Consider the following 27600-nt stretch of genomic DNA (forward strand, 5'->3'; position numbering starts at 1 on the left):
AACTCTTTGCATGAGGTGGCCAAAGTACTGGAGTTTCAGCTTTAGCATCATTCCTTCCAAAGAAATCCCAGGGCTGATCTCCTTTAGAATGGACTGGTTGGATCTCCTTGCAGTCCAAGGGACTCACAAAAGTCTTCTCCAACACCACAGTTCAAAAGCATCAATTCTTTGGTGTTCAGCTTTCTTCACAGTCCAACTCTCACATCCATACAGGACCACTGGAAAAACCATATCCTGGACTAGATGGACCTTTGTTGGCAAAGTAATGTCTCTGCTTTTTAATATGCTATCTAGGTTGGTCATAACTTTTCTTCCAAGGAGTAAGCGTCTTTTAATTTCATGGGTGCAGTCACCATCTGCAGTAATTTTGGAGCCCAAAAAAATAAAGTCTGACACTGTTTCCCCATCTATTTCCCATGAAGTGATGGGACTAGATGCTATGATCTTCGTTTTCTGAATGTTGAGTTTTAAGCCAACTTTTTCACTCTCCTCTTTCACCTTCATCAAGAGGCTTTTTAGTTCCTCTTCACTTTCTGCCATAAGGGTGGTGTCATCTGCATATCTGAGGTGATTGATATTTCTCCCCACAATCTTGATTCCAGCTTGTGCTTCTTCCAGCCCAGCGTTTCTCAGGATGTACTCTGCACAGAAGTTAAATAAGCAGGGTGACAATACACAGCCTTGACATACTTCTTTTCCTATTTGGAACCAGTCTGTTGTTCCATGTCCAGTTCCAACTGTTGCCTCCTGACCTGCATATAGGTTTCTCAAGAGGCAGGTCAGATGGTCTGGTATTCCCATCTCTTTCAGAATTTTCCACAGTTTATTGTGATCCACACAGTCAAAGGCTTTGGCATAGTCAATAAAGCAGAAATAGATGTTTTCTTGGAACTCTTTTGCTTTTTCCATGATCCAGTGGATATTGGCAATTTGATCTCTGGTTCCTCTGCCTTTTCTAAAACCAGCTTGAACATCTGGAAGTTCATGGTTCATGTATTGCTGAAGTCTGGCTTGGAGAATTTTGAGCATTACTTTACTAGCGTGTGAGATGAGTGCAATTGCTCCCCAAAGGTAACTTAAGTTTGACTGAATTCAACTAAATGGTGAAGTCTTTTTAAAATTGCTAAAGAAAATACTGTGTTTGAATCACTTGTTATTAGTTTGATGACTGCAGTGATTTTTACCAGCCTCTCTGGTGTAATTTCCCTTAAAATCAAGTACTTTTGGAAGATTTAGCCTCAGCCTCATCATATAATGTAGTAGAGAAGAGGCTTCAGTTCAACAAATATGGAGTCCCTGCTCTGTGGTAGCCACTGAGTGTATGAAGATGAATTCAAACAAGTTAACAAGACTAAAGGGAACAAGCACATCCTCTAAAACCATTATGTTCTCTTGTCATAACTGCTACTAACCAAGAATTAAGGCGGCTGTGGTGTGCACATGTGTTGAGCCTAAGTGCTCAGGTGAGCTGCTGACCTTGTAATGGAGCTGGACCCTAGGCGGCCTTCTCAGAATAGACCCCCCACCCATGTCCTCCACCTGCCTTTTGTCTGCAGAAAAATTTTAGTCAAAGGATAAACTTAATCAGAGAAATAAGAAAATGCAGAAAGAAGGGAAAATAGTCAGGCAAGACCAAATAATAATACTTAGCCATTAAGCAAAGTCAAGGACCTTTAGTTCTTCCTCAAGGACTGTAGGTAATATTCTGAGCCATGTCCTCTGAGCTGCCTTGCAGACACTCACCAAGTAGAAGAAGTTACCTGTATGCTGCCCACAAGCACATGGACCCCAGATTGGTTGGAACCAGAAGGTTGATGTTGATTTCCAATGACCTCAGCACCAACCATCAGAAGAATGTCTACAAACTGATCATACCCTATGCCTTCAGCACTGGAAGACTCCTCACTACCCACTCTGGGGTGGAACACAGTCTTAAGGGCATCAGTCCACTATGGCCCCCTTTGCCTGACAAAGCCACAAAGCTGTTTCTTTCTACTTCACCCAGAACTCTGTCTCTAAGCTTTAAACCATTACCTGTGTACTGAGGCCAGATTTCAACAATAACCTTTGGCCTTAAAATGTAAGCAGAATTTGCTACCCCCTAAATAGATGGGGAAACAGCAGAAACAGTGTCAGACTTTATTTTTGGGGACTCTAAAATCACTGCAGACGGTGATTGCAGCATGAAATTAAAAGACACTTACTGCTTGGAAGGAAAGTTATGACCAACCTAGATAGCATATTCAAAAGCAGAGACATTACTTTGCCAACAAAGGTCAATCGAGTCAAGGCTATGGTTCTTCCGGTGGTCATATATGGATGAGAGAGTTGGACTGTGAAGAAAGCTGAGAGCCAAAGAACTGATGCTTTTGAACTGTGGTGTTGGAGAAGACTCTTGAAAGTCCCTTGGATTGCAAGGAGATCCAACCAGTCCATCCTAAAGGAGATCAGTCCTGGGTGTTCATTGGAAGAAATGATGCTAAAGCTGAAACTCCAGTACTTTGGCCACCTCATGTGAAGAGTTGACTCATTGGAAAAGACTCTGATGCTGGGAGGGATTGGGGGCAGGACGAGAAGGGGACGACAGAGGATGAGATGGCTGGATGGCATCACCGACTCAGTGGACATGAGTTTGGCTGAACTCCGAGAGTTGGTGATGGACAGGGAGGCCTGGCATGCCGCGCGATTCATGGGGTCGCAAAGAGTCAGACACGACTGAGCAACTGAACTGAACTGACCTCCACCCCACCTCCAGAGCTGTGCTAATTCTGCAGCTCCGTGGCAAGCCACAGAGTTGGTGCTCTGACTTGCAGGATGGGGTTTATCAAAGTTGTCAGCCATAAGGCCTACTTCAAGACTGTGCTTGGGCTTTCCTCATAGCTCAGTTGGTAAAGAATCTGCCTGTGGTGCAGGAGACCTGGGTTCAGTTCCTGGGTCAGGAAGATCCCCTGGAGATGGAAATAGCAACCCACTCCAGTATTCTTGCCTGGAAAATCCCACGGACAGAGGAGCCTGCCAGGCTACAGTCTATGGGGTCGCAAGAGTTGGACACGACTTAGCAACTAAACCACCACAACCACCAAGAGTGTGCTCAGTCACTCATTTGGGTCCAACTTTTTGCAACCACATGGACTATAGCCCGCCAGGCTTCTCTGTCCATGGGATTTTCCAGGTAAGAATACTGGAGTGGGCTGCCATTTCCTTCTCCAGGGAATCTTCCCAACCCAGGGATCGAACTCACATCTCCTGCATTGGCAGGGAGATTCTTTACCACTGACCCACCTAGGAAGCCCTACTTCAAGAGATACCAAGTTAAATTCAGAAGACGGAGAGAGGGCAAAACTGACTGCTCTGCTCAGAAACAATTTGTAATCCAAGATAAAAATAAGTATCATACACCCAAATATAGAATGATAGTTCATGTAACCAACAGGGATATCATTTGTCAGATTGCTCACACCCATATAGAAGGAGATATGACAGCTTGTGCAGTTTATGCTCACGAACTCCCAAAGTGTGGCATGAAGGCTGACCTGACAAATGATACCACAGCATATTGTAGTGGCTTGCTGCTGGCCAGCAGGCTTCTTAATAGGTTTGGTGTGGACAGAATTTATGAAGGCCATGTCAAGATGGCTAGAGATGAATACAATGTGGAAAACACTGATGGTCAGTCTGGTGTCTTCATGTGTTATTTGGATGCAGAGCTTGCCAGGATCGCTGTTGTTCAGTTGCTAAGTCATGTCTGACTCTTTGCAACCCTGTGGACTGAAGCACGCCAGGCTATTGAGTCCTCTGCTGTTTCCTGGAGTTTGCTCAAATTCATGTCCGTTGAGTTGGTGATGCTATCTAACCATCTGATTCTCTGCTGCCACCTTCTCCTTCTGCTCTCAGTCTTTCCCCGCATCAGTGTCTTTTCCAAAGAGTTGACTCTGCATCAGGTGGCCAAACTATTGGAGCTTCATCTTCAGCATCAGTCCTTCCAAAGAACATTCAGGGTTGATCTCCTTCAGGATTGACTGGTTTGCCAGGACTACTACTGGAAAAAAAGTTTGGGGGGCCCAAAAGGGAACTGTCGATGGAGACTTGTCTATCCCTCATAGTGCCATGTGGTTCCCTGGTTATGATTCAGAAAGCAAAGAATTCAATGCTGAGGGACACTAAAAACACAGCATGGGGCAGAATACTGCAAATTATATGTGCTACCTGAATGAAGAAGATGAGGATGCTTACAAGAAACAGTCCTCTCAATATGTAGAGAACAATGTAACTGCAGACATGATGGAGGAAAAGCATAAGAAAACTCACCCTGCAATATGAGAGAATCCAGTGGATGAGAAGAAGCCTAAGAAAAAAATGTTAAAAAGAAGAGGTAGAGCATTCCCAAAATGTCACTTGTCCAGAAGAAAGATTGAGTAGTTCAGAAGAAGGGAAGCTTTCTTAGAGCTCAGGAACAGCCTGCTGAGAGTTGATAAACCAAACCACAATTTCTATCAAGATTTTTCAGATAAAGTCAATAATAAAGTTATTGCACAAGGCTAAAAAAATAAGCATAATTTTAACCAGGGGAATTGAAAAACATTTTTTCCTAAAAATAACCATAGGCTGAGCTTCCTTACAAGCATGTCTTACTATCTTTCAAAGTGTGAAAGTGTTAGTTGCTCAGTTGTGTCTGACTCTTTGTGACCCCGTGGACTGTAGCCCATCAGGCTCCTCTGTCCATGGGATTCTCCAGGCAAGAATACTGGAGTGGGTAGCCATTCCCTTCTCCAGGAGATCTTCCTGACCTAGGGATCAAACCCAGTCTTCTGCATTGCAGGCAGATTCTTTACCACTTGAGTCACTGAGTATCTCAACAAACCTGGAGCTAGGTAACCACATTTTCACAGATGTGGTATCTAGGCTCCAAGACATTTTAGGCTGAGTAAAAATAGGTAGGAAAAGAGAAATTTAAGAATACCTGGTAGGCATTCCCTGGTGGTCCTGGCATATTTGGGTCATGGCTAGAGAGTCGGATACAACAGGAGTAATTAGCAAGGAAGCTGGAAAGACACTTTAGAACTGCATCTCTAGTAAACAATATGAACAATCATGTTTTGGACAATGGGAAACCTTAGAGGTTTTTCATGTGGGAATAGAAGGATCAGATTCCTGCCTTTTTTGTTTGTTTAGAGGAGAGATTTATTTGAAGAAATACTACAACATATGAAAATGATACAAAGCCTTAATTTCTACTCATAGAGTGATAGATTTGATATGGTGCATAATTATTTGATATAGTGCATATAATCCATAGTGCAAAGTTCGATGACTAAGTCATTTGTTGATAAACAAAACCTCTTCAGTTCAGTACAGTTCAGCTTCCATTTCAAAGTTCTCCTCCTGGCAACTACTTTCAGTTCAGATCAGATCAGTCGCTCAGTCGTGTCTGACTATTTGCGACCCCATGAATCGCAGCACGCCAGGCCTCCCTGTCCATCACCAACTCCTGGAGTTCACTCAGACTCATGTCCATCGAGTTGGTGATCCCATCCAGCCATCTCATCCTCTGTCGTCCCCTTCTCCTCCTGCCCCCAATCCCTCCCAGCATCAGAGTCTTTTCCAATGAGTCAACTCTTCGCATGAGGTGGCCACAGTAGTGGAGTTTCAGCTTTAGCATCATTCCTTCCAAAGAAATCCCAGGGTTGATCTCCTTCAGAATGGACTGGTTGGATCTGCTTGCAGTCCAAGGGACTCTCAAGAGTCTCCTCCAACACCACAGTTCAAAAGCATCAATTCTTCGGCGCTCAGCTTTCTTCATAGTCCAACTCTCACATCCATACATGACCACTGGAAAAACCATAGCCTTGATTAGACGGATCTTTGTTGGCAAAGTAAGGTCTCTGCTTTTGAATATGCTATCGAGGTTGGTCATAACTTTCCTTCCAAGGAGTAAGCGTCTTTTAATTTCATGGCTGAAATCACCACCTGCACTGATTTTGGTGCCCAAAAAAATAAAGTCTGACACTGTTTCCACTGTTTCCCCATCTATTTGCCATGAAGTGATGGGACCGGATGCCATGATCTTCGTTTTCTGAATGTTAGCTTTAAACCAACTTTTTCACTCTCCTCTTTCACTTTCATCAAGAGGCTCTTTAGTTCCTCTTCACTTTCTGCCATAAGGGTGGTGTCATCTGCATATCTGAGGTTATTGATATTTCTCCCGGCAATCTTGATTCCAGCTTATGCTTCTTCCAGCCCAGCGTTTCTCATGATGTACTCTGCATATAAGTTAAACAAGCAGGGTGACAATATACAGCCTTGACGTACTCCTTTTCCTATTTGGAACCAATCTGTTGTTCCATGTCCAGTTCTAAGTGTTATAACTGTTTAATATCAGCAAGGGTCATAAATGCTGTGTACAATGAATCTGAACTGACAGATTTTGACTAGTGTGGTAAGTAGATTGGAATGGAGGTGGTGTAAGAGGGGGGAGCAAGCGGGAAGCTATCGAAACAGTTGAGAGGAGAGATGATAAAGACCCAATCAAGTGAGTGGGAGTGGGAATGCTGAGAAGGGGACACATTTAAGAAACATTGTGCAGGTCAAATTGGTAGAACTTGGTGACTAGATGAAAGAAGACTTAAAGAATTCTACTGTGATGTGTCTCCTCTCTCTCTCTCTGTAGGATAGATATAGATATCTTTTTGGGTAACATTTATAATAGTAGATTAACCATTTTAATGTGTACAGTTTGGTGCCATTCAGTAGATTCACAGGGTATGTGGAAGTCTTTAGGTCCAGAACATTTAAACGTTTTATATTTAAATTTTGGAGGAACCACCAAACTGTTACACCAAGCAGCTGCACCATTTTATATTCTCACAGGTTCTATTCTCACTAGGGTTCCATTCCTCCACACACCTGCCAATACTTCGTATTTTCCTATTTTAAAATACTTTAAATTATAGCCACCCTAGTGGTTGTGAAGTGGTATCTCATGGTGTCTTTGTTTGCATTTCCTTAATGACTAATTTTGTTGAGCATCTTTTCCTGTGAGAGTGTGGCCATTTGTATATCTCCTTTGGAAAAACGTCTATTCAGATAGGTTGCTCATTAAAAACATTGGATTATTTATTTGCCTTTTTGTTGCTGAGCAGTAAAAGCTTTTTATATTTTCTGGATACTAAACTCCTGTCAGATATATAGGATTTGCAAATATTTTTTTCCCATTCTGTAGCAGGTTATCTTTTCAGCCAAGATTTTTTTTTTTTTTTTGAGCCATTTATTGAAACAGGAAACACAGAAGAAGAAGCCAACAAGGATAGAAAGAAGGAAAAATAAGTTCAGTTGGTGGTGTTGATTGGAAATCTTCAGGGGACACCCAGCCAAAGGTATCTGGCTCACGTGGTGCCTGCAACATCCTATGCATTTGGTGTTTCTTGATTGATGGAATCTAGAGAGAAGCTGGTGGGCACTTGCTGCCTTAGCTATAAGCCTTCAGGCTGTATCCCATAGAAACAAAGTCACTCCTCTTTCAACAAGGTTGTCCTTTATAATTAAAAATACTAGGACTTCCCCGGTGGTTCAGTGATTAAGACTCCAAGCTTCCACTACAGGGGGCACAACTTCTACCCTGCTTGGAGAACCAAGACCCTGCATACTCCCATGGAGTCACCAAAATAATTAATTAAATAAAATATCAAAAATCAAATTAAATTTTTAAAATATCATTTTTGGTCAATTTCCTAAAACAGTCAGAAACTTAAATGCAACTTGAATTAAGCCACAATTCTGAATCAGACAACACAGGCTAAACCAGGTATGGAGAATACGAAAAACAAAATCAACCAGGGAGAGACATGGCCTACTGTGATCTACTTATACTGTTTTCCTTCAAACAGAATACCATATGTGTATATCTTAATCTAAGCTTATATTTATGTAAGATTTATTTAAACCAAAGTAATTGAAAAAGCTGATATAAAATTCCAATCCTGTATAAATAAAATAGTTCCTTCTTTCATGCTGAAAGCATCATTGACTTTTGCCTTCAGTTTATAATCTATGTGCTCTGCCTTGATTTACTCAGCCATGCCTAAAGCACTTTTTTTTATATCTTGGGTGAGCAGGCAATGTTGATGGGGGCATGAAATAGCTCCTTTTTCAGAGTTCTGCCCACATGGCTAATATTATGAGACACTCTTTTTTAAAATCCCATGGATCTGTGCTGGGTGTCCTGCACAGACTCAGGTCTGGCATTATTATTACTTTTTTTATGAATCTCAGGGAAACCATTCTGCTGCTGAGCTAGCCTCACTCACACATTTCATTTATCCGCCATAATAAGAATATCAATACCTTGGATTTATATAGAGCCTCTCATCCAAAGAGGTCAAAGCTTTTTAATTTAATTGGATGTTCCTGTGGCTTTAAGAGCCTCTGGGTATATTTACAAATGTAATAATAAGAAACAGTCTGCTCTGGTTTACAATATAATAGACAGCATAAAACAAGACCTGAGCATACACTGCTTCTCACCTTCACTGCACAAACATATCCGATGCCTGGCTGTGGGGTTCAAGGCCCTTTCTGAGCAGATCTCCATGTATTTTTTCACCCGTGACTCCACTTTTTCTCTATGAATTCTTTGTTTTACTCAAAGTAATCATTTAACATAGGATGCATGTCTTCACTTTGTATTGTACCTTAACATGTTCTGCAAGGCCCTTCACCTCCTCCGTAGGTGTTTTAAGTCTGTACTCTTTTTTTGGGTGGATGGGGGAGGTCAAGTTTACTTATAACCCACCTATGAAGACCATGAAGACCACTGTAGGAACCCGGCCTTCCTCGCTTATTTCTCAAGGAAACATCTACAACATATACGCTCTTGTTCTTTGGGCATTAATGCTGTGGTTTATGGTCATTTCTTTTCCTGTATAGCATGTCAGCCCCTCCACACAGAGAAGTCTATCGTCAATCCCTTGCTTGCATGTGGGTGCTCAGTCGTGTCCGACTCTTTGTGATCCCATGGACTGTAGCCCTCTGTCCATGAGATCTTTCAGGCAAGAATACTGGAGTGGGTTGCCATTTCCTCCTCTAGGGAATCTTCCCAACCCAGGAATCTAATACCAGATTTTCTGCATCTCCTGTATTGCAGGAGGATTCTTTACCATGCCATCAAATCACTTTGATGTTCATAGCCTTAGTTGGTCCAAGTAGCCTGGTGAGTTTGGAAATTTGCGTTGAAGGTTGAATGTTAAAAATGAGCAGATGCACTGTGCCTTCCCCTACATTTTTCCCCATGTTAAGAGTTTAGTGCAAGTATAGAATTAGTTTAGATCACCTAGGATAGAAGCGATGAGAAAGGGTGTGGTTGTCACCTGAAGATGAAAAGTACAATGGTACAGAGGTTTCCTGTGAAAACAATGTATTGAATGAAGGTTTAATTGGGGTGTGTTGATTTAATTATCATGTAATTGCATTTGCAATGTGTGACAAAGTTCAGTTCAGTTCAGTCGCTCGGTCGTGTCCGACTTTTTCCAACCCCATGAATCGCAGCATACCAGGCCTCCCTGTCCATCACCAACTCCCGGAGTTCACTCAAACTCATGTCCATCGAGTCAGTGATGCCATCCAGCCATCTCATCCTCTGTCGTCCCCTTCTTCTCCTGCCCCCAGTCCCTCCCAGCATCAGAGTCTTTTCCAATGAGTCAACTCTTCGCATGAGGTGGCCAAAGTACTGGAGTTTCAGCTTTAGCATCATTCCTTCCAAAGAAATCCCAGGACTGATTTCCTTCAGAATGGACTGATTGGATCTCCTTGCAATCCAAGGGACTCTCAAGAGTCTCCTCCAACACCACAGTTCAAAAGCATCAATTCTTCAGTGCTCAGCCTTCTTCACAGTCCAACTCTCACATCCATACATGACCACAGGAAAAACCATAGCCTTGACTAGACGGACCTTTGTTGGCAAAGTAATATCTCTGCTTTTGAATATGCTATCTAGGTTGGTCATAACTTTCCTTCCAATGTTTATGTTACCTAAATACATATTTAAAATTTATTTTTTGCAAATAGTCTATGACATACATAAGTTTACCCATATGACCTTAGTCTTACAGAGGTGTATGTATTCTCTTTAGAAATTAGGTTAGTGATGATACTCTTCAGGTAGTCTCTTTGAACATTAAAGGCAGTCAGTCACAACACAGCATGACATCTTCTTCTTTCAAGTTCAGTTCACTTCAGTCACTCAGTCATATCAGACTCTTTGCGACCCCGTGGACTGCAGCACACCAGGCGTCGCTGCCCATCACTATCTCCCTGAGTTTCCTCAAAGTCATGTCCATTGAGCTGGTGATGCCATCCAAACATCTCACCCTCTGTCATCCCCATCTCCTCCCACCTTCAATCTTTCCCAGCATCAGGGTCTTTTGCATCAGGTGGCCAAAGTATCAGAGTTCCAGCTTCAACGTCAGTCCTTCCAATAAATACTCAGGACTGATCTCCTTTAGGATTTGATCTCCTTGGAGTGCAAGGGACTCTCAAGAGTCTTATCCAACACCACAGTTCAAAAGCATCAATTCTTTGGCGACCATCCCCATGGAAAAGAAATGCAAAAAAGCAAAATGGCTGTCTGGGGAGGCCTTATAAATAGCTGTGAAAAGAAGAGAAGTGAAAAGCAAAGGAATAAAGGAAAGATATAAGCATCTGAATGCAGAGTTCCAAAGAATAGCAAGAAGAGATAAGAAAGCCTTCCTCAGCGATCAATGCAAAGAAATAGAGGGAAACAACAGAATGGGAAAGACTAGAGATCTCTTCAAGAAAACTAGAGATACCAAGGGAACATTTCATGCAAAGATGGGCTCAATAAAGGACAGAAATGATATGGACCTAACAGAAGCAGAAGATATTAAGAAGAGGTGGCAAGAATACACAGAAGAACTGTACACAAAAGATCTTCATGACCCAGATAATCACAATGGTGTGATTACCCATCTAGAGCCAGACATCCTGGAATGTGAAGTTAAGTGGGCCTTAGAAAGCATCACTACGAACGAAGCTAGTGGAGGTGATGGAATTCCAGCTGAGCTATTTCAAATCCTGAAAGATGATGCTATGAAAGTGCTGCACTCAATATGCCAGCAAATTTGGAAAACTCAGCAGTGGCCTCAGGACAGGAAAAGGTCAGTTTTCATTCCAATCCCAAAGAAAGGCAATGCCAAAGAATGCTCAAACTACCAAACAGTTGCACTCATCTCACATGCTAATAAAGTAATGGTCAAAATTCTCCAAGCCAGGCTCCAGCAATATGTGAACCGTGAACTTCCTGATGTTCAAGCTGGTTTTAGAAAAGGCAGAGGAACCAAAGATCAAATTGCCAACATCCTCTGGATCATGGAAAAAGGAAGAGAGTTTCAGAAAAACATCTATTTCTGCTTTATTGACTATGCCAAAGCCTTTGACTGTGTGGATCACAATAAACTGTGGAAAAGTCTTCAAGAGATGGGAATACCAGACTACCTGACCTGCCTCTTGAGAAATCTGTATGCAGGTCAGGAAGCAACAGTTAGAACAGGACATGGAACAACAGACTGGTTCCAAACAGGAAAAGGAGTTCGTCAAGGCTGTATATTGTCACCCTGCTTATTTAACTTCTATGAAGAGTACATCATAAGAAACGCTGGACTGGAAGAAACACAAGCTGGAATCAAGATTTCGGGAGAAATATCAATCACCTCAGATATGCAGATGACACCACCCTTATGGCAGAAAGTGAAGAGGAACTAAAAAGCCTCTTGATGAAAGTGAAAGTGGAGAGTGAAAAAGTTGGCTTAAAGCTCAGCATTCAGAAAACGAAGATCATGGCATCCGGTCCCATCACTTCATGGGAAATAGATGGGGAAACAGTGGAAACAGTGTGACAAAAGTAGCCCATCATTTTTGATGCTTATCCAATTCTTGCTTTTTTTTTGGTTCCAAATTCTTCCTTATAAGTTCTGCTTATAAAAGCAATGCCTATTCAGATGAAATTTGGAAAACACAGTAAAGTGTTAAAAATAATGAAAAATTCCATTTTTCTTGCTGCTCAAAACAATTTTGTAATACCCAGTTCAGTTCAGTCCCTCAGTTGTGTCCAACTCTTCGCGACCCCGTGGACTGTAGTACGCCAGGCCTCCCTGTCCATCACCAACTCCCAGTGTTTACTCAAACTCATGTTCATTGAGTCAGTGATGCCATCTAACCATCTCATCATCTGTCATCCCCTTCTCCTCCTGCCTTCAATCTTTCCCAGCATCAGGGTCTTTTCAAATGAGTCAGTTCTTCACATCAGGTAACCAAAGTATTGGAATTTCAGCTTCAGCATCAGTCCTTCCAATGAATATTCAGGACTGATCTTCTTTAGGATGGACTGGTTGGATCTCCTTGCAGTCCAAGGGACTCTCAAGAGTCTTCTCCAACACCACAGTTCAAAAGCATCAATTCTTCAGCACTCAGCGTTCTTTATAGTCCAACTCTCACATCCATACTTGACTACTGGAAAAACCATAGCCTTGACTAGGTGGATCTTTGTTGGCAATGTAATGTCTCTACTTTTTAATATGCTGTCTAGTTTGGTCTTAACTTTCCTTCCAAGGAGTAAGTGTCTTTTAATTTCATGGCTGCAGTCACCATCTGCAGTGATTTTGGAGCCCCCCAGAATAAAGTCTGTCACTGTTTCCAATGTTTCCCCATCTATTTGCCATGAAGTAATGGGACCAGATGCCATAATCTTCATTTTCTGAATGTTGAGTTTTAAACCAACTTTTTCACTCTCCTCTTTTACTTTCATCAAGAGGCTCTTTAGTTCTTCTTTACTTTCTGCCATAAGGGTGGAGTCATCTGCATATCTGAGGTTATTGATATTTCTCCCAGCAATCTTGATTCCAGCTTGTGCTTCTTCCAGCCCAGCATTTCTCATGATGTACTCTGCATATAAGTTAAATAAGCATGGTGACAATATACAGCCTTGACATACTCCTTTTCCTATTTGGAAGCAGTCTGTTGTTCCACGTCCAGTTCTAACTGTTGCTTCCTGACCTGCATACAGATTTCTCAAGAGGCAGGTCAGGTGGTCTGGTATTCCCATCCCTTTCAGAATTTTCCACAGTTTACTGTGATCTACACAGTCATGGTATCCAGTCCCATCACTTCATGGCAAATAGATGGGGAAACAGTGGAAACAGTGGCTGACTTTATTTTTCTGGGCTCCAAAGTCACTGCAGATGGTGATTGCAGCCATGAAATTAAAAGACACTTACTCCTTGTAAGGAAAGTTATGACCAACCTAGACAGCATATTGAAAAGCAGAGACATTACTTTGTCAACAAAGGTTCATCTACTCAAAGCTATGGTTTTTCCAGTGGTCATGTATGGATGTGAGAGTTGGACTATAAAGAAAGCTGAGCACTGAAGAATTGATGCTTTTGAACTGTGGTGTTGGAGAAGACTCTTGCGAGTCCGTCCCTTGGACTGCAAGGAGATCCAGCCAGTCCATGCTAAAGGAAATCAGTCCTGAATTCATTGGAAAGACTGGTGCTGAAGCTGAAACTCCAATACTTTGGCTACGTGATGGGAAGAACTGGCTCATATGAAACGACCCTGATGCTGGGAAAGATTCAAGGTCGGGGGAGAAGGGGATGACAGAGGATGAGATGGCTGGATGCCATCACTGACTCGATGGACATGAGTTTGAATAAACTCCGGCAGTTGGTGATGGACAGGGAGGCCTTGTCTGCTGCAATCCATGGGGTTGCAAAGAGTCGAACACGACAGAGCAACTGAACTGAACTGACTGACACAGTCAAAGGCTTTGGCATAGTCAATAAAGCAGAAATAGATGTTTTTCTGGAACTCTCTTGCTTTTTCAATGATACAACGGATGTTGGCATTTTGATCTCTGGTGCCTCTGCCTTTTCTAAATCCAGCTTGAACATCTGGAAGTTCAAGGTTCATGTACTATTTACGAAGTGCTGATCATGTATATGTCACAGTTTTACTATAATTGTCTAATGGAAGTTCTATCATCATATGCTTTATAGATAAGGAAACTCATGCCCAGAAAGATTAAGTAACTCACCTAAGACAGTCTGCATCTTTGGTGGCACAGTGGTAAAGAATCTGCCTGCCAATGCAGAAGACACTGGAGACTCCGGTTTGATCCCTGGGCCAGAAAGATCCCTTGGAGGAGTAAATGCCAACTCACTCCAGCATGCTTGCCTGGAAAATCCCATGGACAGAGGATCCTGGTGCACTACAATTCATGGGGTTGCAAAGAGTCGGAGACAACTGAGCATGCACACACTAAGATAATCTAACAAGCAGGTGAAGGGCTGGGAGTGAATCACAAGGACCCCTGTGTCTATAAAGCAGTCGTTCTCCATTCCCAGCTCCTCTCAACCCCTGTGAATCACCCATCTGCTTTCTGTTCGTATGAATTCCTCTAATCTAGGTATTTTTTTTTTTTATAAATGGAATCATACATTGTGCAGCCTTTTGTGTCTGCCTTCTTTCACTTAGTATTATTGTTTTCAAGTTTCATTAATGATGTAGCATGCATTAGCATTTCATTTCCATTTATGGTTGAATAATATTCCATTGGATGTTGATATGTCACATTTTGTTATTAGAGAAGGAAATGGTAACCCACTCCAGTGTTCTTGCCTGGAGAATCCCAGGGACAGAGGAGCCTGGTGGGCTGCCGTCTATGGGGTTGCACAGGGTCAGATACAACTGAAGAGACTTAGCAGCAGCAGCAGCACATTTTGTTGATACCTCAATCATATACCACATATCATACCACAGTTTTTTCAAGATTCTTCTTGGCTATTTGAGGTTCCTTGCCATACAGTAAATTCCTTGTATTTAAATTTTAGGATCAGGTTTTCCAATGCTGCAAGAAGACTATTGGAATTCTCATAAGGATTGCACTGAATGTGTAGATAGCTTTAGGGAGTATTGACATATTAATGATATTAATTCTTCCAACCCATGCTCACAGGATGTCTTTCCATTTATTTACATCTTCTTTAATTTCTTTCAGCAAAGTTTTGTAGTTTTCAGTGTTTAAGTCTTTCATCTCCTTGGTTAAATTTATTGTTAAATATTTTATCTTTTTTTGATGCTATTGTAAATGGAATTGTTTTGTTAATTTCCTTTTTGGATTGTTCATAGCTAGTGTCTAAAAATACTATTGATATTTTTGTTTTGATATTGCATCCTGCAGCCTTGCTGAATTAATTTATTAGCTCTCATAGTTAAAAAAAAATTCTTTAGGATTTCCATATGTCAACCACGTTGTCTACACATAGAGATGGTTTTAGTTCTTCCTTTCTAATTTGAATGCCTTTTATTTTTTACTTGCCTAATTGTTTTGGCTAGCCTTTTCATTACTTCACTGAATAAAAGTGGCAAAGTGGGCATCTTTGTCTTGTACCTGATCATAGCTTGAAAGCATTCAGTTTTTGACCATTGAGCATTAGCTGTGTTTTTTTAATAAACAACCTTTATCATATTGAATAAATTCCCTTCTACTTCCAGTTTTCTGAGCATTTCATCATGAAAACATTTTTCAATTCTGTCTAAAGCTTTTTCTGTTTCAACTGAGGTGATCCTGTTTTTTTTTTTCCCCTTCTTACTGCCCACATCCTTAGCCACTAGGCTCAATTACCCCTTTTCACATATGTGCATTCTTTAATTTTATAACCTGCTTTTTGTAAGTACATCACGAACATCTTTTCTTCATTAAAAACCACTAAAACTATGATTTCCAGTGGCTACATGTTATATTCTTGTGTGGATGTTCTATAATTTATTTAATACATCTATGTTGTTTTAAAAATTTTAACATTTTGTTCTCAATCTCTATTTCTCTAGAATCAGAATCCCTAGAACTGGAATTATTGAGCCAGAGGTAATGAACACTTAAAAAAATATGTATATGTGTGTGTGGGTGTGTCTGCAAATTATTTTATAAAATCACTGTGAACCTCTGCCAGCTGATACCTGCCTAATCAAAGTAGTGGAAGTGCTCTGCACTCGCTATTTCACAGCTCCAGGACCTCTCTGTCTGCTTTCTATTCATCTCTGAAGTTCTTTAATCTCTACTGCTACTAAGCAGATCACTCACTACTTTCCCTCCTCAATTTATGCACTTTCCATTCTTAGGGTAATCTTGTTCTGTTCATTTCATCTACTGAATTTATGACTAAGCCAGTTGAGCCAGATGCAGGACATATGAAAACATTAAAGTAAAAATGTTAATAAAGCACAATTGTGCATTATTGCCAACTATATTTTATTTGGCTTGAGAAGAAAAGGAATCTGAAGCTGGTCAGTTTTGCTTCTCGGTTTTTCTGTTTTCTTTATCAATATCCATTTGTGTGTTACTCCTTACATATTTTTTAGAATTGTCCGGAAATAACAAAATAACTGAATTCACACATTAAACTAATGCATAAGCATTTAGTTTTAGATAATACTACAGAAAAGAATTTCTGTATCTATCCATTTTCGTATTTTACTGGATTTTTAAAAAACTACTTGTGTTTACAGTAAAAACTTTGTCATACAGACATCAAGCACAGACTCGACTGAAATACACACCCCATGTACGCGCTTTGGCATCGTCAGATAAATATGACTTAAAAACTAATAAAATTCTAAAAACAATAAAACTGGGGGAAAACTCAAGATCAGAATAAATACAAATGAAGATATTAGAAGACTTCACCAAATCGCAACTGGTTTAGTTTTCCTGCGCGCCCTGGAACCGCGGAAGGAAACTACAATTCCCAGAGTGCTTAGAGCGCTCGTGGGGCCTGAAACTTACTTCTTACGTCCCGCCTCCTCTCTTCAGCGATTGGGTTATCCTGTTCTGTGACTTTGGACTTCACTTCTCCCATTGGTGCACTCTAAAGCGAGGTCAATTACAGAGTTTACACTTGGTTTCTTCCAGCCCACCCGCTCTCCCTCCCTTGCACCAAGATGGCGGCAGAAGGAGCTGGTGGGAAATACAGAAGCACAGTCAGCAAAAGCAAAGACCCCTCGGGGCTGCTCATCTCTGTGATCAGGTGAGGGAGGCAGGAGGCAGGGGCAGGGACAGGGGGCAGCGGCTCGGTTTCCGCTTTGGAAGGGAGAAGGGTTAGCTGGGTTCCACCCTGCCAGCCCCTCCCTTCCCTCCTTGCCTCCCCCCAGCCCCTCCCAAGGGCCCCCGCAGTTCTCACTTTTTCTCTGGGGTTGGGCCAGAGGGAGGAGCCTGGCCTCTCAGTGTTTATCTAATTTACTGCCAGAGCTTTCCACTAGGGTCCCCGGGCCCTAAAAGCACGGTCTTTGGGGTTTGGTAGAGAAAGCCAGGTGTGTTCACTTACTCATACATGTATTGATTGATTGTCTTCAGCATCGCTCACTGTGGAAGGCACCTTGTTCCCTGGACTTCTGGGTGTCAGGCCCTGACGTCCGGAGACCTCTGTCACGAATTGCAGATTTTGTTTTCACACGTTGAACACCTCCAACCACCTGTGCATGGCTCAGCCTCAAATACGAGAGCCTGTCGTGAGCTGGTTAGAAGAGTTGAAGGCACACATCCGTGCTGATTTTTGTTCTGCCTTCGTGTTCCGATCTAGTCTTTAAAAAGCAAAACGGATTTCAAGTTATCCTCTATGCATATCATTTTCCCAGACTGTATATGGTGGGAGTAGAAGTGGTCGACCTTCTAGGGGCCACTTTTTCTTAAAGTAAATTCTAGTAAGGGTGGAGAATTCATTCAAATTCAGCTAAGGATGATACAGGGAGTGGCTAAAAGCAAGCTGAACAAAATGTATTACGACACGTTATGCTGTTAGCATATGATTTCAACCCATGTATTTTTCATAAAATGAAACATCTCCCTCCCCCTTTCCCCCACCTATGCTAAACTTTTGGTTAAGTTTTGGAGGGCTTCTGATGACCTTTTAAAAGCCCAGGCTCAACAGTACATGGTAGTTAGTAGGCATTTGAATGAATGAACAGATCTAAATTTTAAAACAGCCCACCCACTCATGGACTGATAAAGACTCATCCGAAGGGTATTTAGGCCTCTCTGAAAGTAAGATTGTGACATATGAAATCATTATTACTAAATTTTCTTTAGGATTAAGAGGATAATTCTTCTCTGTATGGAAATATGTAATATACTTGGTAGGTCATACAGAGAAAATGCAGTTTTCTTGTGGACCCAGTCTTGCTAAGACAAAACCCAGGTAGTGTAAATGTTTATCACGATACTAAAACTCCAAGTAGAATATTTTTAGTTTCCCAGCTTCACTCCTATGGAACTATAATACATGAATTTATTTGGATTCCTTCTTGAGCTTGTTTATTTATTTTTGCTTTATAGTCAACATTCATTTAAACAGTAGAAGTTTAGTGTCAGTGCATTGTACAGAGCCTGGCACTTACTATGTAGTTAGTAAATATTTGTTGAATGACTGAGTGAATGCCCCAAGTTTTGCAAACATGAATTTGACATGATGGTACCCTTGAGAGTATAGACTACTTGAGGGATAAAATATGTAAGTAACAATGTGACATAAGGCTAGACGAGACAGGTGAAATGTGCTGGCAATCTAGGAGAAGGAGCAGTTATTTTCAACAAAAGTGGAGTGGGGATTAGGGAAGATAGCAGTATATACAAATGTACCTGCTCAGTTATGTATTTATGATTTTGTAGTCTTTGCTCATTTCTTGTTTTTTTTTTTTTTTGAATATAAGTTTTCTTAAAGGTCATTTAAGTTTACCCAAAATGTCCTATATTTGAAAAAACCTTTATATCAAACTAAAGCTTTTTTTTTTTTTTACTGATACTGATTGGAAACATATGTTGCCTTTGGTTGACAGTGCCTATATGTTCTTCAGGGGGAATCTCCTGCTGGGTGTTATGAGATATGATTTGGTGACTCGTTTCTCTCTGTTACCTTCACATTACCACCGTGATTTGGACCTGGACATTTTTTACTCTGACTTCTGTTGTATATTGTTAACTCATTTTTCTTCCCTATCCTTGGCCACCTCAGATCACTTGAATAACATTTTTACTTTATTATAATCTATTACCAGCATGCTATATTGGAGTGTCCAGATCTAGCGTCTTGGGCGAGGTTAGTAAGGATTGGGGTTCATGGTTACTTAGGACCTTAAGACTGGATGTTATTGGTCTCAGAGTATTTCAACATTTCTCTGAGTCACAGGAAAATTCTGGTGTTGGAGTGAAAATTTGGGTGTTGCTAATTCCTTGTTTCCTCCCTGATGTGCTCTGAAAACAGCCAGTGGTTTCCATTTCATAAATAATAGTGGTGAATGAGAGGAACATGGTAGTTTTACTTTGGTATTTGGGATGTGGGAGTTTCGGGGGCGTAATTGAGGGAAGAATGTAAAGAGGAAAGTAGTTGATAAGAGAGTAGCTCTTAAAAGTTCTCATCACAAGGAAAGATTTGTGGTGATGGATGCTAACTTATTGGGATAATCATTTTGCAGTATACGTATATCTCAAATCATTATGTTGTGTACCTTAAATAATTACAATGTTGTATGTCATATATTTCAATATAATGGGAATAAAAAGAATGGAGGATTCATATCTCTTGTTAGTAGATTGTTCTGTGACTCTGAAGTTGCTGCTTTGTCTATCTGTTCAATTTGTATTCTTCCTGTTACTTTTCTTGCAACATTGCATTCATGATTGTAAATTCCTCACATGAAACTTTGATTACCTCCTCTTATCCTTAACCTCTTTTCAAATTCTCTCTTAAAGACTGTAGCTTTCCTGGTTGCTTTGGCAACAAGCCTCAGAAAGGAAAACCATTTTAGACTCATGTTTATAAAATCTGAACATCCCTGAAGATGTCTCTGGTACACGCGAGTCCTCTTGCAGGCTTCCTTGGACCTGTTAGTTTGTCACAAAATAAATGGCTTGTGAGTGATAGAGTCCATTGTCCTTTGAAGAGTTTGATTAGTTTAGCTTTATCTTTTTCTATCAATGAGCAGTTGTTTTCCTTTTTTGAATAGTGAATGTTTAAAATTCTCCTTTAGTTCTCTGATACGTAAAAAGTGTCATTTCTGTGCTCCATTATGTATTAATATTAGCATAGCACTTTATATTCTCATAATATTCCTATTAGTTGGAACACCATTTATTGTTAGAAGCATCTTTTAACTGGAAAAAGACTGTAGGTGGATAAGGGTTTGACCTGAGGACAGTGTCAGAGGACACATGGGGATACCCAGCCTCATCACTATTTGCAGCCATGAAAGAAAAGTGAAGTTGCTTAGTCGTGTCCGACTCTGCGACTCCATGGACTGTAGCCTACCAGGCTCCTCTGTCCATGGGATTTACCAAGTAATTAAATGGTGACTATTTTGCTAGTGTGATAGTGCATCACTTTAAGGCATTTAAAAGTCAAAATGATGTAAAAAAATATAGTGTAATTGTAATGGAGGGGTTACATTTGGTGGATGGGTTATTTAAGTGCTTTGAGACTCATAAGTGCAATTCTTAACCATTTACAAAATACTGAATAAAGCCATTTCAGGACGGCCGGACGATTCAGAGAGTGGACTCTGGGGTTTAACAAAAGAGGTGGTTCTTTCGTGAGGTGGGGCTTTGATGAGACATAGTGTTTAGGGTTGATTTTGGAAGCTGCTGTTAACCACAGCTTTTGGTTTTAAGTCTTGCCCCTGACCCTTTAAAATGAAAGTAATCGGGTGGACCTGATTACCTGCTAATGTACAATTTGGACAGTTTTACGGACACACGCAGACACAGCATTTCCTACTTTTCTATTGATCTTTTCCCCCCTAACCTTTTGCTTGGTGTGAAGTTGGGGCAGGCAGCCTTTCTAAACCGAAAATAAGCAAGATGGCATTTTAGAGATGCTATTTTATTTTTGTGAGGTCTTGTCAGATTTTTAATTGGGAAATGTGTCTACCACTTACTGTTAGGTGATTTACTTCCCAATTAAGTGTTGACTCTCTTCTCTTTATAAGTTGGCCTTTAATAGCTGGCTTAATTGGGAAGACAAACTTCAGCTGTGACTGGAGGAGACCTTGAAACCTCAGAGCAGAGCTTTTGTGGACAGACACTGCTTACAGATGGCAAGGAGGTCTGAAGGTAGTAAAAGGAGCACATTGTCATCAACTTTTATGTGTTCACAGAACTTGGAATTTCAGAAACTTAGAAAATGGTTTATTGTAGACGCCTGTTAAAGCCCCTTCCTCTTCAGAGTATTTTGGTCAGCCCTGTATTTAATTCAAAGTACACTTTGTTGCAGGAGTTCCACGTTTTGGTTTAGAGCTTTGAGGTCCATGACACAAGTTGTGGCAGGAAAGGCCATTGGAGCAGAGTCCTGGAGATTGTCGGCTTCACTGGCTCAGCGGTAAAGAATCCGCCTGCAATGCCGGGAGACCTGGGTTTGATCCTTGGATTGGGAAGATCCCCTGGAGGAGGGCTTGGCAATCCACTCCAGTATTCTTGAGCTTCCCTGGTGTCTCAGATGGTAAAGAATCCATCTGCAATGTGGGAGACCTAGATTCGATCCCTGGGTTTTGAAGATCCCCTGGAGGAGGATCTTCCTGGAGTGGAGGCAACTCACTCTAGTATTCTTGCCTGGAAAATCCCGTGGACAGAGGAGCCTGGCGGTCACAGTCCATTTGGTCACAAGAGTTGGACACGACTGAGCAACTACACCACCACCACCACCACCCTTCTCCAACCTCCTCTCCCATCCAGGCTGTTCAATGTTGGGTGATATGATCAGCAGAAGTTTTTCTTAGTAAAATCCAGCTGTCACTTGTTTCTTTCATGGATCATGTCTTTGATGTAGCTAAAAAGTCATTGCTGTACCCAAGGTCATCTCAGTTTTCTTCTTTGCTAACTTCTAGGTGTTTGATATTTAGATCTCATATTCATTTTGAGTTAATTTTTGTGAAAGCTATAAGATCTCTGTCTAGACTGATTTTTGTGGTCAATGTTCAGTTCTCACACCATTTGTTGAGAAGACGATCTTCTCCATTGTTGTATATATGTGAGGTCTTCACCAACGTTCTGTGCTTTCTGTTCTCTCTTTATGCCTGCTTGTCATCGCAACTTTTCCCATTTTCTTTTATAAAAATTGTATCACACAAACTTGTTAAAAAAAAATAATCAAAGAGAAACATCGTCTAAAACTCCCGTTTCTCAAAATACTGTTTTTGTTTTTAAGGTTTTCATGTAGATCCTGTCCAGGTACATACAGAGGTTTAATAGTTGTAGTTATAACAAAGTTAACATATTTTTAGCATAACAAAAATGATATAAATATTATATCTTTGTAATTGTATAAATATTTAACTGGGGGATTAAAAAATAAAATGATAGAGACATATAAATTACTCAATTTCTTCACCTAGAATTAACCATTGTTAATAAATTTTCTTTAAGCTTTTAAAAATCATTGCATTGTTATAAAAATGGTACATATTCATTGTAAAGTAATCAAACAGTGGAAATGCAGAAAACTGCAGATGAAAGTAAAAAAATATGAGTCCAAACTTTATTTTCCTTAAGTTACCATCACTAGTATTAGCTGAACCTAATTTCAGATCTCTCTCTGTCTCTCCCTTTCTCTGTGTGTCTCTCTGTATTAAATGTTGGATGGATAGATAGAAATAGTAAAAAAAAAAAAAAAAATGAATATGATATCATACTCTATGTGTTAAACTTATAACTTTACTGTCTCCACTTTTAGGGTATATATATAGCAAAGTGCACACATATTAAGTATATGACAATTTTTGCTTTTGTAACCACTACCCATGTTAAGATAGACACTCCCGGCATCTTGTTAATTCTTTTTCCAGTTCAGTTTTTTTGTAAGGATACCCTGTTGTTCCCAACACCACTTGTTTAAAAGACTGTTCTTTTTCCCCTGAATTTCTTTTGTACCTTTATCGAAAATCGGGTGGCCGGTGTGGATCTATTTTTTGACCCTCTAGTCTGTTTATCTTCATGACAATGCTGCACAGTCTTGATTTCTGCCTTTGTAAGTCTTGGAGACAGGCAACATAAGCTTTCCAGCTCTCTCCTACTTTTCCAGAGTTAATTTTGGCCCTTCTAGGTTCTTTGCATTTCCATGTCTATTTTAGAATTAGCCAATCAATTTCTAAAATAAACCCACTGGGATTTTGGTTAGGATTTCTTTGAATGTCCTGATTCATATGGGAGAATTGACATCTCAACGATATGTCTTCTGATCCATAAACAGTATTATCTCTCTTCACTCAATTCCTCCCAGCAGTTTCTTTGTAGATTTCAAGTGTAAGTCCACGTGTTGTCTGTCAGATTTACCTCTAAGTAGTTTAAGACACTTCCTGTTGTCGCACAGCTCCCTGAATACTGATGCTGTCTTTTTCTCTTTTTATTTTTTGGTCTTTTTTTTCCTAGGTGGGTTTCTTTTTTTTTTGGATATGGTTTCTGTTGCTGTGTGTTAAACTTCATTAATCTTTTCTGCAATTCCCATTCTGCTGTTAGTTCCATGTAATGCAATTTTTATTAGATTGTGGTTTTGCTCTTTCAGAGATTTAATTTGGGTCTTTTAAAAAAATATTTTCAGTCTTTCCTGTAGTTTCTTGAACGTACGGAATACAGGTAACTCTTTAAGTGTTCTTGTTTACTAATTTTATCATGTCATCATTTTGGGATTCGTTTCAGTTGATTAATCTCCCCTCCCCCCACATGCCTTGCACTTCTTGGATGCTAGACTCTGTGATTTTTACCTTGTTATGTACTCATGTTGGATATCTTTGTTTTCCTATAAATACTCTTGACTATTGTTTTCTGGGATGTGGTTAACTTACTCAGAAACAGTGTAGCCCTTTGAGGCCCTGTTTTAAATTTTGCTAATTGGCTTCCCCCATGGTTCAGCAGTAAAGAATCCTCCTGCAGTGCAGGAGCCAGGGGTTCAATCCCCGGGTCGGGAAGATCCCCTAGAGAAGGAAATGGCAGCCCACTCCAGTATTCTTGCCTGGAAAATCCCATGGACAGAGGAGCTTTGTGGACTCCAGTCTATGGGGTTGCAAGAGTCAGATGCGACTCAGCGAGTAAATAACAATCAGGAGCCAAGCAGCGTTTAGTTTAGGGCGGTTTTATCTCAGACTGTGGCAGAATCCTTCCTAGTGCTCCACCTCGTGCTCTATGAGTGGTGAGATTTTCACTCTGGCTGTGTGTGATTTCAGATCATTGTTCTTGCAAGTGCTTTCAGGTGGTTCTTATCGTGGCCTTGAGTAGTTTTCTACCACATGTGCTTGGGGGAAGACTCTAGGAAGCTTCTCCACAGATCTCCAGGGTGCTCTGGTTAGCTCTGTCTTCTCCAGGACTCTGCTCAGCAAACTCCAGCAGCTTTCATGTCCAAGTTTGAAATCTTTTGTTTGTTGTTTTGGATGGGAGGGTAGATCTGTTTCCTATGATTTCATCCAGTCCTGGAGCAGAAGTCTATCAGTGCTTCATATTAAAAAAAAAAAACAAAAAAACTCAAAAGGTTAATTTTTCTGGGTCCAAATTTTGGGTTGCCTATGCTCAAACAGGAAGCATAAGATGCTCTAAAAAAAGTTGTAGCCTAAAAGTGAACTAGGTACCTCAGCACTGATGGTCTTTCTGATTTTGTAGTATTTTGTGGAGTGTTTAGTTAAAATTAACTTCATATAGTTCTTTTTCAGGAGCTTTTCCTTCAGAACTCTTAGAAATGCCTTGTAACTAGTTTGTATCTGTTTATATATTTATTTTTTAAAATATAGTTTTTTTATCTGATACCTGTGATGGTATTGTTTGTTAACCTAAGGTCTAGTGTGGCTGCTGCTGCTAAGTCGCTTCAGTCGTGTCCGACTCTGTGCGACCCCATAGACGGCAGCCCACCAGGTTCCCCCGTCCCTGGGATTCTCCAGGCAAGAACACTGGAGTGGGTTGCCATTTCCTTCTCCAGTGCATGAAAGTGAAAAGTCAAAGTGAAGTCACTCAGTCGTCTCTGACTCTTAGTGACCCGACCCCATGGACTGCAGCCTACCAGGCTCCTCCGTCCCTGGGATTTTCCAGGGAAGAGTACTGGAGTGGGGTGCCATTGCCTTCTCCGCTAGAGTGGCTAGTAAATGTATTTTCTTTGGACGGCATGGTACTTAGAATGTTTCTGTTGGTGGTTGGTTTTTGTTTGCACTGGGTGTTTCAGCTTGTGCTGGCATTTTTCAGTTTGCAGTGGTGAGCTCTGCTCCCTCTGGTCTTACACTCTGCTGCTCCTTATGTTTTTGTTAACGGCTTTCTAGCTATGGAATGAGTTATGACCTTGGTCTTTATGGTAGCCAGTCCTTTGTGTTTTTCACCTTGAAAAACCAGGGACCCTCCATTTAATAGGAAGTTATAAGGGAAAATTGTGTATCATTTAACATGGTAAGAAATGTATTTCAAGATCCTTAGGAGAACCTTTGAACCTTTATTGACTTTTACTTTTTAAAAAATTTTTATAAAGCCCTTTCAAAAAATATGTATGTATTCAGGCATGTAATTCAGGTGTTTTTTCCATTGGAAACTTGCTGTCTAAACTTACTATCATTGCACTGAATATTACGAGAAGCATTGTTTTATACTCAGAATATCACTTAAGAGCTTGTTAGGAATGCAGAATCTTCGGCACCACCTGAACCACTTGACCCGAATCTGCCGTTTACAGGAGTCTCAGGTAAGTCCACTACTCATCAAAGTTTTGAGTAGCCCTGAAAGATGTAAGTTGGGAAAGTAAGATACAAGAAACCAGGTAGTGTTAACTTGTTTTTAGCGGAGATAATGGTATGGCTGTCTTTTGAAAAGTGCTATTCTTGAGAGATACTTACTGAAATAAACAAGTAAAATATCATGTCTAGGATTTGCTTCAAAATAATACAGAAGAAGGTTAGAGCCAGTGAGGGTATAGACAAAACATGATGGGAATGTGCTGCTGATTGTTGAAGCTGAGTTTGATGAGTTCCTTAATTTCTGTTCATGTTTGAAAATTTCCATAAACATGCACATGTATGTGTATAATATATATGCTGGGGAGATGGAAGGTAGTGGGAATGACAAGGTTCTGTAGGTTAATGAATTGCAGAAATGCTACATAATATATTCATGTTCTGTTCACTCTGGCCCCACCCAAACACTCCCTCCCAGAGGCACCTTGAACATTAACATATTAAAGTCTCCTGAAACTGAATGTGGTTATGAAACCTGCTTCAATTTGTGTAACCCAGAATTTCCAAACTAGCCTATCAGCATATAATATGTTAATATAAACATATATGTTAATATAAACAAATAAAGCACTATTTCTGAGGAATTCACGAGAAACTCCTCATTAGGAAATAGCCTACACGTTTAAAATTATCAAACACTGTACTGTGTTGTAGTAACAAAGGCATTCCACTAGAGGTGAAAAACGAGATGACTGGAGACGATGCTTTAAGGATGTGATGCTTAAAATGGGAGTGGAAGAGAGGTGGAGTTTGGTTCACTAAGGGTGGGGGAGATTTTAAGTTGATTTTGTCAACCCTTGACTATTGTAGGCTTTGTTAAGAGCGATTCTACTTAATTTTGGTAATGGCTTTCTCTGTTGGCTACAAGTTGACTGTTTTTGGTCCCCAGAAGGGTGGGTTATATAACCGAATTAATTGAAATACAAAAAACTGCATGCGTCGGGTGTGGTAATTGGCCCTAAGTGCTGTCTGAAGCAAGACGCCTGTGAATTTTCAATTGACTTTAAAGCAGAAATTGTTTACTGTCACTTGATATGAAGTGAGTTTCTTTGGAGTGAATTACGGGATGTTTTTATGCCTCAGAAAATTTTTTCAGAGGAACTTGTCATTGTGAATCTCCATCAGTCGGCGTGGGATTGTCTTACTTTTTGTGGGATCTAATAAAACGTAATTAAGAAGTAGTTGCAGTGTCTAATTGAATATAATAAAATCCCATTTAAAAGTGTTACATTTGGTTATGCTTTGAGTGACTACGTCATGTCTTATGTGATTATATAGTGATACACATCACATGTATTTAATGTGTGATCTTTTTCTTTCTGCCAAAACTCAGAATTACGATGAGGGTCTCTCGTTTTCACAGTTCATTGGAAGCCTTGGTAGGACTATTCATCTTATCAAAGGACACTGCCTCACATAACAAGCTTTGAAGACCAGTTTGAAACTTACTTGGTTCAGGTTCATAGTCTTAGTAACCTGTCTTTCCACCACTTTCAGTTCAGTTCATTCGCTCAGTTATGTGCAACTCTTTGCGACCCCATGAATCGCAGCACGCCAGGCCTCCCTGTCCATCACCAACTCTTGGAGTTCGCTCAGACTCACGTTCATCGTGTCAGTGATGCCATCCAGCCATCTCATCCTCTGTGGTCCCCTTCTGCCCCCAGTCCCTCCCAGCATCAGAGTCTCTTCCAATGAGTCAACTCTTCACAGGAGGTGGCCAAAGTACTGGAGTTTCAGCTTTAGCATCATTCCTTCCAAAGAAATCCCAGGGCTGATCTCCTTCAGAATGGACTG

The 27600-nt window shown here is 40.6% G+C and overlaps 1 protein-coding gene and 1 pseudogene across 10 annotated transcripts in view; both read left to right on the top strand.

Moving 5' to 3' along the window:
* The first annotated feature begins 2814 nt into the window (after positions 1 to 2814).
* Positions 2815 to 4472, top strand: LOC129658650 (60S ribosomal protein L5-like; annotated as a pseudogene).
* Positions 4473 to 16947: 12475 nt separating this feature from the next.
* Positions 16948 to 27600, top strand: part of EXOC4 (exocyst complex component 4) — an 804929-nt gene continuing 794276 nt past the window's right edge. Inside the window, exon 1 of one of the 10 annotated variants that reach the window (XM_055590952.1) lies at positions 16948 to 17093. In XM_055590952.1, coding sequence (XP_055446927.1) covers positions 17008 to 17093 — 86 coding nt within the window. In that variant the 5' untranslated portion in view covers positions 16948 to 17007. Of the gene's footprint in view, positions 17094 to 23288; positions 25758 to 27600 lie in introns of those variants that run through there. The other 9 variants (XM_055590951.1, XM_055590955.1, XM_055590958.1 and 6 more) reach the window with 9 other exon arrangements.

Source organism: Bubalus kerabau, chromosome 8 (genome assembly GCF_029407905.1).
Source record: "Bubalus kerabau isolate K-KA32 ecotype Philippines breed swamp buffalo chromosome 8, PCC_UOA_SB_1v2, whole genome shotgun sequence".
Classification (NCBI taxonomy): domain Eukaryota; kingdom Metazoa; phylum Chordata; class Mammalia; order Artiodactyla; family Bovidae; genus Bubalus; species Bubalus kerabau.